The sequence below is a fragment of the Bactrocera dorsalis genome, chromosome 1 (assembly GCF_023373825.1).
Source record: "Bactrocera dorsalis isolate Fly_Bdor chromosome 1, ASM2337382v1, whole genome shotgun sequence".
Taxonomy (NCBI): domain Eukaryota; kingdom Metazoa; phylum Arthropoda; class Insecta; order Diptera; family Tephritidae; genus Bactrocera; species Bactrocera dorsalis.
In genome coordinates, this window is record NC_064303.1 from 74089303 (window position 1) to 74108855 (window position 19553).

General features: G+C 36.4%; 2 protein-coding genes across 2 annotated transcripts in view; both read left to right on the forward strand.

The window, feature by feature from the left end:
* LOC125776860 (protein Wnt-10b) overlaps nucleotides 1-19553 on the forward strand; it is a 595050-nt gene that overhangs the window by 216719 nt on the left and 358778 nt on the right. Inside the window, exons 2-3 of the mRNA XM_049450534.1 lie at nucleotides 3015-3162; nucleotides 3215-3293. Of these exons, the coding sequence (XP_049306491.1) occupies nucleotides 3015-3162; nucleotides 3215-3293 (227 nt within the window). The remainder of the gene's footprint in view (nucleotides 1-3014; nucleotides 3163-3214; nucleotides 3294-19553) is intronic.
* The window catches only part of LOC125777001 (uncharacterized), a 447720-nt gene that overhangs the window by 158345 nt on the left and 269822 nt on the right, over nucleotides 1-19553 (forward strand). The window lies entirely within an intron of this gene.

Sequence of the window (19553 nt, forward strand, 5' to 3'; positions counted from 1 at the left end):
GTATTCTAGTTGCTACAGAGTATTAGAGTTTTGTTCACCTAACGGTTGTAAGTATCACCTAAAACTAATTGAGATAGATATAGGGTTATATACTATATATAGTGACTCAAGCATTTTGCGTGTCAATATTATTAATTAAAACATCGTGCTTCTGTACTTTTAAATAATTTTGAATATAATTTTCAATCAAGGTAATAAAATAAATAGTTAATACTTCAATAATTCATCATAAAAACTTAAAAACTATTTAATTTTTCATTAAAAACTTAACAAAATCTAGAAATATTCAGAGTTTTTAGCTCACAAAAGTATTTTGCTCTTGAGTAGTGGTTATAAGGGAACATAAGTAAAAATTGCTTAACATTTCGTATGAAAGCCATTATTTTTACAAATAGCTTTCAAACGTCTTGGCATTGATTCTGTCAACTTTTAAGGAATATCTTGTCCCATTCCTCTTTTAAAACTCTTTTGAGCACACTTTTTGATGAAATGGGAATTCCATAATTTTTTCTAGATTGTTCCAAAGATTTTCAATTGTATTAACGTCGGGACTATGTGGCGGTGTTGGAAGATGTTTTGCGTTGAAAGGAGTCCACATTTTAACGTCTTGGGTTCGATGTTTCGGATCATAGTCGTCTTCAAATAAAAAAATATTTTTTTTGACATGACCATTTTCTCAGCACAGGAATGTAAATTTTCCTTTAAAATGGATAAATAAAGATGCTTATCCATTGTGCCGTTTCCCTGAGCGGATATGCAGCCCCATACCATGACGGAACCACCGCCGTGCTTAACTGTTGCTTTGACGTTTTAGATACTTAATTCTTAATTTGGTTTCGTCCACTATGGACTGCGTTTTCTACGTTACCGCGTTCTTTGAACTTTTTTACTACACTTTATATAGTTGGGCGACATCGACTAAACTTATCACTAATATATTTTGTGGATTTACCTTCATTGTGAAGATGCAAAATAATTTTGTTCTCAGTAGGAGCTAATTCCTTACATTTAGGCACTTCTAATGTGCACGAAACCACGATCACAATCGAAATAAACGCAAGTACAGCTAAATTCAATTCTAATATGTACAAACAACCACAATCTTATCGAAAAATAGAAAACCAAACAAAATCGGCGTCAACTAGCAGATTTAAAAACGAAAGCAAAATACTTTTGTAAGCACAGAATTTCGTCGAAACACATATTTTTTGTTTGATCTGCATAATGGGACAATATATTTCCATGGTTTATTGTTTTTTCTAAAGAAAATTTGGATAAATAAACATACGCATTTAAGGGGGTATTATAGTCTAGAAGCATGAATTTCAGGTAATTTTTAAAGTGTAGTAAAAAAAGGCAATTATCCATTCTTTTATTAGTTATTTTTTAATTTTAGAAGAGTAGAGAAAAAAATTAAAAAGTACAAAATTACAAAAATTATGAGCTGACGAAGTGGGGGGTCTCTAAAAATTTCCACGTGACCATGCCCGTGATTTCAACCCTCCTAGTTATCTGAAACCAAAAAAAAAAAAATTATTAATCTAGAATAATGTCGCAATGGTCGAAACTACGGAAAAGTACGAAAAAATTTTTTTCACAAAATGGCGACTGCCTAAAAAAGTGCTTTTGGATCACTTTTTCTGACCCTTTCGAATTTTTTAAAAATAATAAAAATAAAAATTTGGGGATGGGGCTAGTTCCAACCATAGATAAGCCTTCAAAGAAGACTCTATAAAAATTTCAAGTAAATCGGTCCAGTAGAACCTGAGAAATCGTGGGCATCGTTCCGAAAAAGTCAGTTTTGAGAAAAACGCGTTTAAGGTTTCGCGTTCCGGCCGAACCAGTTTGGATGCCGGGTCAGAAAAATGCCTATATCTCCGAAAATAATTTGATTTTTGGAAAATCCTCTTGTACACATATTCTTGAATAGTCAAACTTTAAAAATATAAAAAAAATTTTGATTTTTTTAAATTTCTAGACTAGAATACCCCCTTAAATAAATGAAAGCGACTACTTTAACCACTGAAAATTTTAATAAAAGGAATGTTAAGGGTTATGCAAAAAACGTCCATTAGTCACTTGATATATTATATTTATATATACTAGTAAATGATCAGAATGACGAGAAAAGTTGCAATCCGTTTGACTGTCTGTATGTCCGTCCGTCCGTCTGTTCGATGCGATGCCATAAAATGCTTCTTCAGTACTTCTCTAAAAACACTATGTCTGTATGTTAAAAATGACTTGAGTCAGGTCAATAGTTCCCTGAGCTCCCATATATATAATGTATAAAGATTTTTGAACTTCCAGGTGACTTTATACTGAATATATTGACCAATATTTTAAGGTTGGTATTCAGCTCTCAAGTAATTGCTCAAGAAAAAAAATACATTATTTCTCCAAGTAATTTTGACAGCTGGTTACGCATTGTGAATGATCCACATTACAAGAGCAAGAGAGAGGGAATAAACAAAGAAAATAAACTTTGTGTGTAATATGTATGTATGTACATATATGTATGGTAACATAAATATTTTCATTGAGATTTGAGGTTCGTTTTATACAACATTTCTCAATGGAATATACTTCATAATACGGATTTCATCTAATTTAGGATGAATTTGACGATTACTTCGAATTTCATTCAAGAAACAATTGTTGATTTGATGTTTCTTCGCAAACCCAGGTTTGCCATATTCACATTTTATTGAAAAAAGTATTAAAAATTGGTACTAGATTTCTTTAGAGCTGCATACTTGCACAAATAAATTTTTCGCAGGAAAGTTTCTTGACCGTTTCTTAAGCGTTTTTTTTATATGAAGTTTTTACGTTTCTTGAGAGCTGGATACTAAGCTTTACACCATAAAGTATTTATTGTGAGTTGCAAGAGCATAATATGTTCGGTTGCACCCGAACTTTACCCTTCTTTACTTGTTACTATTTAATTTCGTTACTCGACAAGTATATCAGAAAAATCATCATGTAGTATTTAATAATTTGCTTTTATGGATTAGGTGTCATTGTTTACCTGATGGACGCGCGACTTGTCGATCGGTAGCAGGTTTAACTAAAGACCAACTTGAACTTTGCTACAAAGCTAGTGATGTGGCAACAGCAGCTCTCGAAGGTCTAGACATGGCAATTCGTGAATGCCAATTACAGGTACAAAAAGTTCATAATATTTAAATATTTAATTCATTTATGCTAATAATAGTTTCTGTGGCATCGTTGGAATTGTTCATCACTTAGCACAAAAATACGTAACCCACATGTATCAAATCTTCTTAAAAAAGGTAAGTATTATTTTTCCCATTGTTCTTTAATATATGTATTTAATACGCATGAATGCACTGTAAGGTTCGAAAAACATAATATACCTGAGCTTCTCTGAATATAAATATATGTATATAATCTTTAAGAATTATTGAGTTTCATTTATTATACTACTCTTATACTCTTTACAATGATCATAGATTTCCAATGAAAAGTTAACAACAAATATTTCAGTTATTATATATACATACAAGATATGTCCATAAAGTATTTATCGGTTCATATTTGAACAGATGGCGTAGAATTAACAAGTCGAGAGATTGCTGAAAGATTAAATTTGTCTAACGACGTTTGACTTATGAGAACTTCGTGTTCAAATTCAAAGAAGTGACCCATTTTTGATGTGCATTGTTACAGGCGACAAAAGGTGGGTTGTTTACAAGAATGTCGGGATCGGGTGTAACCGAACATTTTATACTCTAGCAACTTGCAAGAATCAAAGCAGGGTAAATACCTTAAGATGTAAAACGTCAACCAGAGGATTGGAATCTAAGCAATTTTATATATAACTAGCTCTTTACCCGTGGCTTCGCCCGCAGTGGAGCCATTAAATAAGTATGAGAGATAAAGGGTAAGGGTATAATAATAGAAATGAGTCAAAATGATAACTAAATTTTATTGCTTGGCTGAGGTCAACAATTTTACTACAGACAGTGAAGTTTCAACACCTTAAAATATGCGTATTGAAATGCAACAAAAAGTGTTAAAATATATTTCACCGTAACAAAAATAAATAATTCTGAATTCTAACAATTTAAAAAAATAAAATACAGAGTGTTAATCTAGTATATTTTTGTAGACCATGTTATAAGTTTTCCCGTCGAGTGCAAACATTTTTAAATTCTGGGCATTAGATACACGTGAACAGGCTACATAAAGTTGACCATGAGAGAAGCATGGGTTTTCGAAATGCACTCCTGCTACCTGTAATGCTTGTCCTTGTGCCTTTTTTTATAGTAACAGCAAAGCTAAGCTTGACGGGAAACTGAACCCTTTTAAATTTGAATGGAAAGTCAGTGGGAACAATTGGTATCCGAGGTATTATAACACTATTTCCCTTACCGACACCTGTTAAAATAGTAGCACCAAGTATGTTCTGTCCCAATTTTGTTATCCGAAGCTTTGTTCCATTACATAGTAGAGGAGCATTTAGATTTCGCATAAGCATTACTGGTACATTTAGTTTCAATTGAAGTTTATGTGACGGTACACCCTATAGTTCAAGTGAATTTAAAAACTCCACAGGATATGAAGTACTTAGTTCCGTATCTATAATTGTATCCATTGACAAATATTCCTTAATTTTTCCTTGAACCTCGTTTAAAACATCAGTGTTGATCCTATAAACAATTTCATTTCTTGGTGCTAATATTGCTCTTGCACACAACCACTGATCACTATACAAATTTTGTTGCATTTCCGGAAAAACATTAGCAATGAAATCCACATCACTTTCTACTAAATTAAAAAATTCTCTTGACAGTAATATATATGTAGCCTTCAACGTCAACAGCTAAACAACCATCACCAATTTTCAACAACATTTCTGCGTAAAGTCCTGAATCCACGTCATTATGAAGATGCACTCTCATATCAAATTACTGGCGGAGTTTTTCAACTATCGACCATAAGCGTGATGATTTAATGCACGCTTGAATTTCATCTGCTGGTGTCCCCCTCTGAATCACTGGGAGGGTTTGACGGAAATCACCAGTCAATAAAACTACCATGCCATTTTGGATATACCTGATTTTCGCTTCCGAGGCATTTTCTAAGAAAAGCAGAGTAAGAATTAACATCAGCGAGTAAGATCTAAAATAATAAAATGACTGCTAACCACAAAAATTACGGATTACCTCAAAAATTTGAATAGTTTTATACTGCATGTAACGACAGAAGAAAATAACAACAAATATAGAAAAATTAATATTATTATGTTAATACAACTCTAACAAATAATTTCGACCAAATTAGTTATCACAAAAACGATACTTACGGACTTTTATTTAGATCATTTAAAGAGAAATAATTCTTTCATACATAACTTTTGTGCACTCGTATCTTGTATCAAAGATAAATAATTTCCCCCGTTTTTTACACATTTACCACTCGCTCCTATTGTTCGCAGCGTGATGCTATATAGCCTATAGCCTTCCTCGATAAATGAACTATCCAACACAAAAAGAATTATTCAATTCGAACCAGTAGTTTCGGAGATTAGCCTGTTCAAACAAACAAACTCTTCAGCTTTATAATATTAGTATAGATATAAATACACCATATATAACTTATACTCTGACTTACGTACATATACTTATATTCGGCATAAGATTTGTTAGAAAAACCAAAATCATTGTACGTAGTCATTATACAAAATCAGCCGGATGTTCAAAAATCCTGGTAATGGTCATATTGGGACTAGGTGAAGTTTTCGCCCAATCGTATCCCTTTTAGGCACAGTGATATACTATTATGGGTCAAATACGTTACGAATATTTCATTGAGATTACTCAAATATTGGCTGATATATGCAGAATAAAATCACCAGGAAGTTCGAAAATCTTTATATTAAGTATATGGAGGCCCAGGGAATTATTGATCCGATTAAACCCATTTTGGATACACAGAAATATTACTGCAGGAAAAGGATTCTATCAGAATTTCTATTGCATATCTCACACATTGACCCATATTTTCGATTAAAAGTCAACTATAGGTACCGGGGTTCAAATATTCGTTATCAACGGACTTGAACAGTTTTTGTTGGATTTGAACAATTTACGATCATAAGGTGACATACGCTAAAGGCATTATTCGCGCAAAGTTTTATTTTTATTAAAATACGATGGGAATCTTACGTACCGAATCGATATCATCTGATATAGCACAACTCTCAACTAGCATGCCACTTTTATTCCTAAAGTAGTTGGCATAAACCACATACACGACATTCGGTTAAAGTAACATGATCTTTCACATTTTGATGAGGTGGTATTGCATACGGACAAAATCGAACAATTCCATTAAAAAATATATTATTGCGAAATAAATAACCAAATTAAGCAACAAATCCTAATTTGGTACGGAAGAACACAAGGAGAAGTTTTTATATTAAAACGTTTTAAAAGTGGGAAGACTTTCGATAATAATTTTAATTAGTAGAAAAACTGGGTTAAAAAATAGCTATCAAAAAAGCTAATAGTGAATCATTAAATGTTTATTCTATGTTGAAAACAATACTGCAGCCCTATATGGGAATCAATTTAAAAATTAGATAATAAGTTTGTAAAAAAATATTCTTTGGGCCAAGCTTACAAATAGGCCAAATCGTACTACACTTCCCTTCCCATAAGAAAAAATAGAAAACATTAGACGACTCACCGAACAAAACAGTAATAAATATCCATGGGTATGTCCGTTTCTCTGACACGAAAATTGTGAAGTCAAAATGCCGAATGGGTTATGCGAGTCTTTACCTGTATATTGCGCTGTCGGATAGCAGCTGTTCACTTTGTACTTTAAAAAGCCTATTTCCTTTTGTATTATAAAGTCTACTGCACTTACGTTGCGGTTTCGTTTGTAACATTAGAACAGTAAATGTCAAGCACACCAGACAAGAACTTCAATGTGTAATGAGACAGTGCTTAATAAGCTAAGACTTTCAGGTATCAGTTGCCCAGTTGTCCAGTTGCTTTTTATGTTATTGTTGTTGTAATAAGCCCGCACAAGAGGAAAGTCTATACGTACCCGCTGACGAACGTGGACCAAAATATTTATACCTATGCAAGTTGGTGACGAATGGTGTTTCTTAAATATAAATATATTTATTAATTGTAAATTTGAAATTGGTACACACTACAAGTATTCCAATGCAAATAGTTTGTACATAAATTTCTAACTATTACACAATGACTTCCTAATGTGAAATTTTCTCGACGGGGCATATTCCGTGGTACTTACTCTTAATTTATAATGCACACAATTTAATCAAATACAGACTAGGAGTGTACCACTTAGTCTTCCTTTTCTGCAACGACGACATCAGTATCGCACACGTGTGTAGAATATCAGCTTTTAAACGAATCTAATTAAACCAGCTTCAGATTTTGTTCATTTTTCCCTGGTGCATAGATGAAAGAAAAACACGAGTTAGTAAAAGCAGAAACCACAAACTCGGTTTGTGTGGTTGTAATTTTAATCCTCTTGCATTCATTTCGGTGACAGTCGGTATACTAATACTGAAATTATGTACGTAATACAAATGTGCTTATAACAATTTTAGATCATAGAAACCATTAGACATACATATTTTTATTTAAATATAATGAATAAGTAAAAAAGTTTAAAGGTGAATTCGACCAGCGCTGTAAAAATTTGCTACGTCCAAGCCGTGTTTTATAGGCGAGAAGACGACGAGGAAAGACGAAGAGATCGCACAGCTCGTGCTCGGAAGGCACGCTTTGTTCGCAACAGACGCTTTAAATCTCAAAGGAATTTTTTCGAACACACACACACTTTTACTTTCATTAAGGGGTTAGGGGTAGTTATAATTTTCAAAAAAATATTTTTTTTTGCAATTTCGTTAAGTGTAATATCTTAAAAATATTCCCTGAAAATTTCACGTTGATCCGATAATTAGTTTTTGAGTTATTCCATTAAACGCTTTTTTCTCAAAATTATGTTTTTTGAATCGGTGACAACTGTAACTCGAAAACCGCTCACTAGATTTTAAAGTAATTTATATAGTTTTTAGAATACATAATAAACTCGGGCCTGATCGTAGGATTTTTATTTTTTCGAAAATCTCGATTTTTGAAGACCAATTGGTTGATTTTTTCGCAAAAATTTAGAAAAAAATTTCCTGAGGTCGCCATTTTCTTAATTTTGAAAAAAAAATAAAATCCTTCGATCAGGCCCGGGATTATCTTCTTAAAAAACTATTTGTTTTGTCCGATTGGTTTTAGATGAATCTGCAAGGACTTATGCTTGTCACCGCAAGTACTTTTTTTTGGAACTTGATCAACACAAACAACTATAACTATGAAAATTAATTTTTTATTTTTTGAAATTTTCGTGACTTCAAGTCAACATTTAGGAGCAAAAAAGAATACTGAAAACTCCCATTTTTTTGTGCCTCTGACTACTCCTAACCCCTTAACAACCGTAGACTCATCAGATTCATTTCTGAATAAATTAAGTACCGTTGCTCTCAAAACACTCGTGGGTTACTGCTGACTCTGCCGTCAAAAATTTAATAAAATGTGAACATTTTAAGTAAATTGCTAGATTTAGGAATGTATAGTTAGTATAAATAACTGCAGAAAAATTGATAACATATAAATAAAAAAAAATTGAGAATTTCTGATTCGATTTACTAGTCTTTCCTCATCATTTTATGGTTTCAAATACATGCAAAAATTCGCAATTGGTTTCAATACTTTATATATGCTTAACTTCTATACTCATGAATAATTAATGTAATTGTAGTTTTAATTACAAATTAGAATCTTAAATTTTATGTTGCAATGTTGTTCACTTTCGCAATTCGTCTGTAATTTGTGACGGCGGATTCACTAATTTAAATTTAAATAAATTACTGCTTAAATGTATTTTATTTAATAAATATACGTTAATATCCCTTTTTTCTTCTCTTCCATTAACCAATGATTCCTTCGTTTACAATCGCCATGTTCTTGTTGGGTTGAAACTCACCTGCTTTTCTAAACTGTATTTATTATTCATTTTATTTTACTTATGTATATAATATAAACTAAAACAGAAAACTGAAAGAAATTAGATGATCAATTATACCGAACTGCAAACGTAGCCTCAGAGTTGTATTTGCGTAAACTCATTTTTGTAAGCAATCCAACAATAAATGTTTTAAACTAATTTACAAGCTTACGACTTTATAATTTTACGATGCTTTGTGACAACTTGTGAATCCCCACATTAAAACAAAACTATTATACCATATTTGCAAAATGTAGAGATCTAGACGGCCAATTTTGGCTAGTACGAGTATTAATTTCATTCACTAAACATCAAACTTATTAATTTAATGACCAGTCAACTATACCTTATTATTGCTTATCCATGTACAATCTTTTTACCGCCAATTATCAATACTAATTACATATATTCTCCACACGAAACACCAAATAATTTATTTCTGAAAAAATAGAGAATTTAAAGTTAATATAAGAGGCATACTTACATATGTAAGTCTAAATTGCCTTGATTTCCATAAATTCCAACAATTGTCTTCTAAAAACTCATGCTGATGCTATATTCCCCATCAGTACAAATTAAGACATTTCTGTCACCCGCCGGTGAAGTCACACAACTTGTCAACTGTCACTCAAAGCTACCACGAGAAATCAACGTACAACAATCGCTGATTGTTATGCTTCAATTTGCATACAAACATATAAGTTTGCAAAGTGCGGTATACAAAAAATATACATTACTGTCAAGGAACTGTCACTATGTGCCTAGGACGTTGCATCAAACAAAGAAAGCCCGATTTCGATAACTTCACAAAATATCAATGAATTGAAATTGACTGTATTACTATTTAATACTATGAATAATAATTCAGGGGTTCCAACTTATTACCAATTGAATGAATTAATTCAACATATTTCTAAATATTTAGCACACATAAAAAATAATTTAAACATCATTCAATTCTTTACGAAAAAAAGCCTTTGACTCAAGTAATACAAAACTATTTAAATTAATGTAGAAATTCTTTTGGACAACCTATTGAACTTCACCCATTGTATTTTTTTTTTTTTTTTATTTCTATATTTGGGTGCAAAAGCTCTGCATAGATCCACACACAGTTCTATTTCAAAGCTGTCTGAATTTTTGTAAATGTTTTGGATATTTGTAATAATGCCTTATTATGAAATATAGTGCAGTAAAAATAGACATTCAAGGTTAAATCAATTTACAAAAAGTTAAAAATTGGCGAGTTTTATCAGAACGGTAAGTTAAACAAACAATTTTTTTAAACGAAACTTTTAAATCGTAAAATTAGCTTTAAATACTGAATGAATATTTTTGTAGTTTATTACTATTTACAATTAATATTAAAATTGCGGAGTTGTTTTTACCTTTACCATATTTTTTGCACATATGCGATGAGGATTTTGGTTTTTTTTTTAAATCATGGTTTAAACATATTCACCAGCTTTCATCCTGTTGTAACTTACTCTAATTTTCTACTTAATTTGAACGGTCTAATTAACATATTTGTAGTTTTGTAAATAATATATATTTTCAAAGTGGCAAAAATACACATACGTTTCAGAACACCGAAAAATTTTACACCACCTTAATATGCTAAACATAAATACATATAGCTGAATGCGCAAAAGCATAACCTCAAACGCACATGGATATATTACATGCTTGATGATTTATAATCAAATAGCAAGAGTTAAATAAGTTGGCAATCATTCAATGGATTACTATAATTTACGTTTATATTTAAACGTTCACGTGTACACTTATAGTATAAGCTCGCATATATTATATGTGTGCATGGATGTACATATGTATGCACGTACACGTTATTGGAATGTGACGGGTGAAGCGTCAGCAATTTGACCATAAAATATTTAAAAGCTTACACGCAACCGTGTGCATCAAAATCAACATTAGCATTAAGTGCATATCATGACCACTACATGTGTAGCTACACAAAAGCATACTTACATACATAAATACATACCACCCTCGGTGTCCCTATTGTTACCAACTGTCAAAGTAACAGCCAGTAATCAGCGAGCAAAACAGTACTCAGTTTCTGTGTCGGCTTTGCTGTTACTACGTTCTGGTTATTATCTGGTCTCCTTTCGTCGGTAATGTTGTTGACAAAATCTGCTATTGATTGCTTAACATATCGTTAAATCACCATCAATCAAACTACGTCAACTTGTTATCCACCGACATTCGTAGTCTGTCCTGTGACAACCGGTCGACGATTGAAAGAATTGAACGAATTGAAATAACGTTTCGATACATTGAATTGCGAAGTCCGTTCAGCTACATGTCACTACAATCGGCTTGATGTGTATACGCTGAGAAGCAAACAAAAACAAGAGTGCGCTGGACGCTTGTCAATTTCAGCGCTTTGCTCCAACAGTCTATTGTCTGGATGTCAGCACTAAACGATGGCAATGGACAATGTTGTAGAGTTTACGTATAACGTATTCAATGTACAGATTCACTGCTGCTGTTCCTATTGCTGCAGCGTGCATAAATTACACACACAAATGCAAGCATGGCGACTTAAATCACCTCTTTACATACATATGTACATAGCATGTATTATACATATACATATACGTATGTACGAGTATATGGGCTAAAACCCGCTAGAAGGGCTTATCAGTGAGGAACTAATGAGTTGAGCTACCACCGGTAACCACCACTGGCTACTTCACAGATTACCAAAATTTCACACAAAAATTAAAACAATTGACAACTTTCACAAGCTCTGTGATCACTTGCGACAAGTTATAATTCAATACTTACCAATCGTCGTTTATTAAATAACAACACATTTCGTGCATCATATTTTATAATATTCGCCTAGTAACCCAATTATTTTATAACTTGACTTTTCGCAGCAAACTCGGACCACTCTCTATCCGAAATTGATAATGAACAGTTAATAACACATCAATTTGTAGTTTTTTTTATACATACATGTTTGCTTAAATCTAATTCAACATTAAACATCTATGATTCGCGAAGCGCTTGACAGTCGAACGAGCTATACCAGCTGTTTAAGTAGACTAGCAGTACATGTGATACATTCCCGCTTTAATATAAACCTAATTTTAATCTTCACGCATGCGAAAAATAATTACTTTGTGCCAAAAACTTTTCACAAATTTCTAGCGTCTAGTAGCATTCATACCATTTTCTATAAAGAAAGAGAGTAGCCATTATAGCAGACAAATCTATAATCATGTAACTTTTTATAACACAGAGCCAGGTTCCCTATTTTTCCCATATTTTTTATAATAACTCAATTCAGAAGGTAGACTAGTACTCGTAAATATTTTTTTATATATTTGTCTCATTTCCCACCATAAACTAATAAAACACTGGAATGACAAGGAAGGTTCACTAGTTACTTTTAGGCTATGAACTCAGAACTGTACAGTCCAGAATTGCTACCGGTGGTAAAAGAGGGATACTTCAAGTAATAAGTATGTATAGCAAATGTAGCATATATTTGTGCATTCACATGAGCACTCCACCTTTTTAAAAGTCGCTTAAATGTATACATACATATGCACATAAATATGTTCATATATACAATACACAGAAAAATCCCAATATCTACAAATATCGTTTAATCCTTCCAACAATGTACGCCATTAATTCCCTAGTGGAATTGAATAAGCATGCTTTTCGCTCTTTCGCGGCCACTTTGATTGACAACCTATGTGACAATGCGACGAGGACACTCAATAAGATATGCAAAATATTTGACCCTACAATCTAGGTATATAATCGACAATGAAACAGAGAAATACCTTGATATTTCATGCCAATTTCAGGTTTGATTGCGACACTTTACGGAATATATAGTGACAACTAAACTGAATATAACTTAAGACAAGAAAAGCTATAATGCATAATCCCGGAAAGAAACACAAGCAAATCATATCAAGCATAAATTAAGAAATAAGTATTTAGGTAGTGCAGCATTTCAAGTATGTAAATGAATGTTGCAATAAATTAGTGTTACTATAATATGTATAAAGTTGTTCACTTGTTCTTTTCTGAAAAACTCTCCTCCTATTAGTTGATTGTGTCTTCACTGTATGATTTACGTGTATGTACTTGTATGCTAAGACTTGTACTGAATTATTTGGAAGAATAATAATTCGTGATTCCATGGCTGTACCTGAATTTTGTTGAAACAACTTAACTTCCTTTTTTTGAAATCGGTAGAATTAATGTCAGACACATTTACTATTTTTATACTCTCGCAATGAGTTGCAAAATTAATTATATTTTTGTTAATTAGTCACATTATGTACATATGATGTTTCTTTTTCAATCCGTCCGTGGAAGACAGAGTTTCAGTAAAAATTGAAACATCGCGTTGAAACTTGGTACATATGTTCCACAAGTTGGTTTTGCAAATGAGCAGAATCGGATCATTGCCACGCCTACAAAATTCCTTTATAAAAAATATATAGAATATTATAACGAAACCACAAATTATAACACAAAACTATAATTTGGTACAGATCATCGCAATAAGAAACTATTGTCTTGGAAACAATGAAAAATATTAATTTTTACTCGAATACTCTTCAGTCTTTGAATTTCTTTTATATCTTTCCTAAAAATAGTGATAGAACTAAAAGATGCACTTTTCTAGCTTTGATCGCTGCAAAATCACATATCATTTCATTGTAATTTAAAGTTGAAGCATAGAGCAAACTGTGAGAGCAACACATTGCGACTTAAGAGTGACAAAAAACAGGATCTTTATTTTTACTCTGTCTTCGCGACGTGTCACTCTCACAGTTACCCTATGCTTTGGATGTAACAAATACTTTTATTTCTCCAAATTTTCAAAAATGGTATTTAAAACCCCAATTTGGGCAAAAATTCCTGCAAATTGTGTCAAAAGTGTACAAGATATAGAGAAAATGGGTTTTATCTATGTCTTTTAATAAGATGTCTCGTAAATTTACTATCAATTTCCTCAAACCCGTATTTTGAGAATTTTGGAACTTCAGAATTTGCGTGGCTTCTAGTTCCCATATTTTATATACTTAATATGGAAGATATTTCGTAAAAATTCACTTTTGTTCGAACTATCTCATGAAACTTGAATCCTTGGCCCCGGGCGCCCGAAGTTGTAGCTACGCCACTGGCGGGTCGGAATTGAAAGTGTCGTGTCGCCCTTATTGCTCCAAAAGTGGTCGAAAATTGGGAATTTATTCGAGCCAGCCGCGGTGATTCCTTCCCGAAATCAATTTTAAACACAATGGTATAATTCTTTATAATAAATCGTAGTCCTGTCCAACATAATGTTATGGATTTTTATTACTTTTTGAAAACCGCAAGACTAAAAAAACATTATAAAAATAATTTCACACTTTTAGTTAAATGTTTCGTCCAATCTTCAAGGTATCTTGGTGAAACTTAGAAATCATTTATATCTTGATGCAAAAAATATATAAAATGGGGCTAAGAAGTTAAAATTTCGGTTTGATCTAACATGTGCACAGGACCGCAGAGAAAATACCGAGCCAAGGGGGTAAAAAGGCGGTGGCCCTTTCAGGAATGTTTCCAATACTTTATAAATTTTATAAATATGAGAAGATAGTCCCATACTACATAGTATACGCTCTCATCATACCTGTATTGACCATAACAAATTTGTTTTTTACAATTTTGAAAATCAATAATGAATAAATCTGTTCATACATATTTTCAGTCAAAACGATTAAATCTGTTTTTGAAAAGTAGTTTAAAATCCTTCAATTTTCAATTATTTTGTAAGTAAGGTAAGGTTAGGTTAGGCTAGATGGCTGAAGTAGTCCTTTGTGAAGCCATTGAAAGACGAACTCCCGTGTTCGGACTTAGATATCGGCAAACCGTTTAGTATCCAATACAAATTTGCAGAGGCGCTTAATTTCTATGCCCGCCAGGTCGGCGGGTATTCTAAAGCTATGTGCCCCCAAGTGTCTAAGTCTTGACCTCCCAAAAGCAGGAAGTGCTGGCTAGTTTCTACTGCATCTTGTTCCAAGCAGCTTCTGCATGTGGCGACCGGTAAGATTCCCAGTCTTACAGCATGTATGCCAATAGGGCAGTGGCCCGTCAGGAGCCCCATCATTAATGAGAGGCTAGCCTTACTGAGGGCAAAAAGATCATCAGATCTTCTGCGATCTATCTTGGGCCAAAAGGCCTTTGCGACCGCACAGGTACCAATGCTGGACCATCGCTGACCGAGCAGTCTCGCGTGGCCTAGCCATCCAGTAGTAGAGAACAGGAGGATGCAGGAGCACCTACCCATTCCCATTCTACCGATAGCGATTCTAGGGTGCCTTTCCTTGCCAGCTCATCAGCCTTGCAGTTACCTACGATTCCGCTGTGGCCCGGCACCCACACCAGTCTTATAATAAAAGCTCTCGCCGCCAGAGACAGTGACGCCAGACACTCTTCGACCAACCTTGAACGCACTGTGAATGCGTTCAAGGCTAGTATCGCCGCTCTGCTATATGAGTGAATGGTCACTACCCTGAAGGTAGACACTCTTTTGAGCAGCATGTCTGCTGCTACCTTGATGGCTGCAACCTCAGCCTGGAAAACGCTGCAATAGTCGGGAAGTCTGAAGCTGGATTTTATGGAGAGCTCCCGACAGTAGACCCCTCCACCGACCTTCCCACCAAGCATCGACCCATTCGTAAAGAGGCTTACTGCCCCTCTCCTCCAGCGACTTCTTCCCTGCCAAACCTCCCTCGTCGGTATATGTGCAGAGAAGGAGCCACCGGAGTTCGATAAGGCGACTCCATGATCCAGATGATCCGGTATGAAGTCAAAGCTTGTGAGGATATCCGAGTGTTCAGATGCACGCCCCTTTAGGAACCCAGACTCCCTGAGCCTAATAGCCACCTTTGCGGCCATACACCTTCCGGCAATATCCACGGGCGTTATGTTCAGGATTGCATTAAGTGCGATGGTTGGGGTGGACCTTAATGCACCGCACATGCTGATGAGCGCAGCTCGTTGAACGCTCTCAAGTTTCTTTGCAAGTGTGGTCTTCTGCAAAAGCCCTCCACCACATGAAGACTCCATAGAACATTATGGGCTTGACTATGGTGTCATAGAGCCAGAGTACCACTTTCGGTGAGAGGCCCCACCTCTTGTCAATTGCTCCTCTACAGCAATATAAGGCAATCGATGCCTTTTTGGCTCTCTCCTCGATATTCGGCTTCCATGAAAGCTTCTTATCCAGGATGAGCCCTAAATACTTCACTGTATACGCCGGTTGCAAGCGGATACCTCCCAATAGCGATAACGGCGCCTCCAGGATCTTGTACCTACTACTAAATAAAACCATTTCTGTTTTATTTCGATTGATGGCAAGTCCACTTTCGACCGCCCATTTTGTTACAACGCTGATAAATCCTTACGTCAATTCATACACAGTGCTTAGAAACTTTCCTTTCACCATAAGTGCTACATCATCTGCATAGGCAATCACCTGATAGCCAAGATCCTCTAGCTTTTTGAGAAGGTCATTAACGACTAGGATCCATAGAAGAGGAGAAAGAACCCCCCTTTCCCCTGCTCACACTCCGCCGCGCGCTCGCGCTGCCCCATTCTGCTTCAACCACTCTGTCGCACAGGAGACTGAAAATGAGGTGCTTGAGGTTCGATTCAACCCCAAGACCGCCTAGTGCAGCTACGACTGCCTCTGGCAGGACATTGTTGAAAGCTCCCTCAATATCAAGGAAGGTCCCAACCGCGAAGTCCTTACCCTCAATTGCTTCCTCAAGCCACGACAAGATAGTGTGCAAGGCAGTGTCCACTGACCTTCCTTTTCGATACGCATGTTGCGCTCCTGATAGATAGTCCCTCGGAAGTCTCTCCAAAGTCTTTAATAAAAACGAGGAGAGACTGATGGGCCTGAAATCCTTGGCCATGACGTGGGAGCCATTGCCAGCCTTCGGAATGAACGTAACCCTGACTCGTCTCCAGGCCCCCGGGATGTAATCTAATCTGATGCAGTTCGCATAGATCGGTGCCAACCAGCCGCATGATACCTTAACAGCCTGCTGCAGCTGCGCTGGTATGATGCAGTCCGGTCCCGGGGACTTGAACGGTTTGAACGAATTTATCGCTCAAGTCAAGTGACGTTCATCCAGAAGATCGACAAAGACCGTACGATCAGCATTCAACGCTCCGAGAGATACCTCCATGGAGGACGTGTTACTAGGGAAGTGAGCATCAAGGAGCATCTCTAGTGTCTCTTCACTGCTCAGCGCCCAATTCCCATTTACATCCTTAAGGTACCCCAGGGACACAGGGTTTTTCGCGAGAATTCGCCTGAATCTAGAGGACTTGTGAAAACCCTCCACATTTTCGCAGAAGCTCTCTTAGCCCTTCTTAGCTCGGATTTGTATATCGAAAGTCCTGTTTTATACAGGACCCAATCATCGGGTGGCCCACTCCTACGGTCCTTGTTGAATAAGCGTCTACAGGACGCCCTAATTTCCGAGAGCTCCAAAGTCCACCATTGAGGTTTACCTCTACCCTTCGGTATTTTCAATGGACATTAGCTTTCCAGTGCAGTGTTGCACGCCGAGCTGAAGGCTTCGACCCACCCATCCACCACATCGGCGGTGGTCAGCGCGCCTACTCCCGCTGCGCGTGGAAGAGTTGCCGAAGCCTTCTGCGGTAACCTTCCCAGTCCGTGTTTCGGGGATTTCTGAAAGATTTCCTAGGAGGACCTTCTCCGTCAAGACTAAACCCGATATATCTATGATCAGAAAAGGAGTGGTCATCGAGAACCCTCCAGTTCGAGATCAGCGGGGCAATCCTGTGTGAGGCTAGGGTGAAGTCGAGAACCTCCGCCCTGCCTGCGGTCACAAAAGTAGGAGAATTTCCCCTATTGCAGATGCAAAGATTTTCGCTAACAATAAAATCAAAAAGCGACTCACCTCCAGTATTGGTATCCGCGTTCCCCAGATCAAATGTCGCGAGTTGGCGACCGAGCCGATGATGACATCAACACCATTCCGGGACACTTCATCCAAGACCCTCTTTAGTAATACGGGAGGTGGCTCCACCTCATCGTCGTGAGGCATATACGCAGCGACTAGCCAGATATTCCCAGTGTCGCACTCTAGTTTTTCTGTAACTACGTCATCGTTGCTGAGAGAACAGATGGACTTCGCGTTAAGCATTATCAGCGCTTGCCGATATGGTACATCGGTTCCCTCCAGCCTTATTACCCTCCAGTCATGCGCGGGGAGTGAGGGGTTGCAGTACCTGAGGATTTCCTCTATCTCCTTCGCAGTAGACGGTTCGGCCGGCAGCCAGACGCGAGTCCTAGGGCGAAGAGGAAGATACTCTTTGTCCACGGCCTCCAGTCTGGCCCCCTTCCAAACCTCCCCCACCAGAGAGACTGCCTTCTTGTGTAAGGTGGCCGATCTTTCATAGGCGCATCGAGTAAGCTTGTGCAGCCCATGGTGCCAACCGGCACTAACGCATTTTGGGGGTGGCCCAGGGTTTTCCTTGACCACCCTGAGGAAAACCGAAGAGATAGCCGCCGCTATTCTCTTCCACTCTTCATTGGAGATAGCCCCGTCCTCCCTGCTGCGGTCGAGCACGCCAAGTATTCTTGCACCAGCACCTTTAGCAATCTCGCTGAAGGTTGGCGCCGCCCCCGTTCTCGGTTTTACGTACTCTGAGGCCTGCCAAGGTTTTAACGGGACGGAGGCAGTTTCGACATTAGCCCGACAGCCATTTCTGATGGATGTCACCCCATCACACTCAGGTGCCAGAATGCCGCCACCACCAGCCCAGGGTTCTAACAGATCCAAATAAGTTTCCTATTCTAAAAAACCAGTTCGATGCCAGAAAAAGTCGTCAAGGGAGTTGTAAAGCCGTGAAGGCCGCAGGCCATTTGGCGTTACCCAGGATGCACCAGCGTGGAGGCGACCTGCACTACATCCCATTTGTAAGTAAACTTGTCGACCTTTTTCAACCATTACATCGATAATAGTATTGAAATCCAGCATCGTTTTCCGATTTTTTTTTGCAGCTGACCATCTTCTTTTCATCATCCTTAATGATCTGTTATAGAAATGAGAATTATTCATTTATGTCACTAACTGCGGGAAGGCTCTTGAATTCAATTTTTTCCTTAGTTCAATTTTCAATCGTTTCTTCAAGTCGGTCATAGTTTAGAAAAAATGTCCGAGTTTGGTCTGAACCAAATTAATTTAATTCGGAACATATTTGGTACACGCTTAAATTTCAGTGTTCTGTTATTCAGAGTAATTATTCTCTTATTCTGGCTGAGGGCTCGTATCATCCTGTTTTGGAAATAACTGCTGAAATCATGGGCAATGTAGTCGTAGTCATCAAACTTCTAGCTTCTGTACACGGTTCAACTTCGTAAAAGCTATCTTTAACAAGTAAAGAAGGGCTAAGTCGCCGAA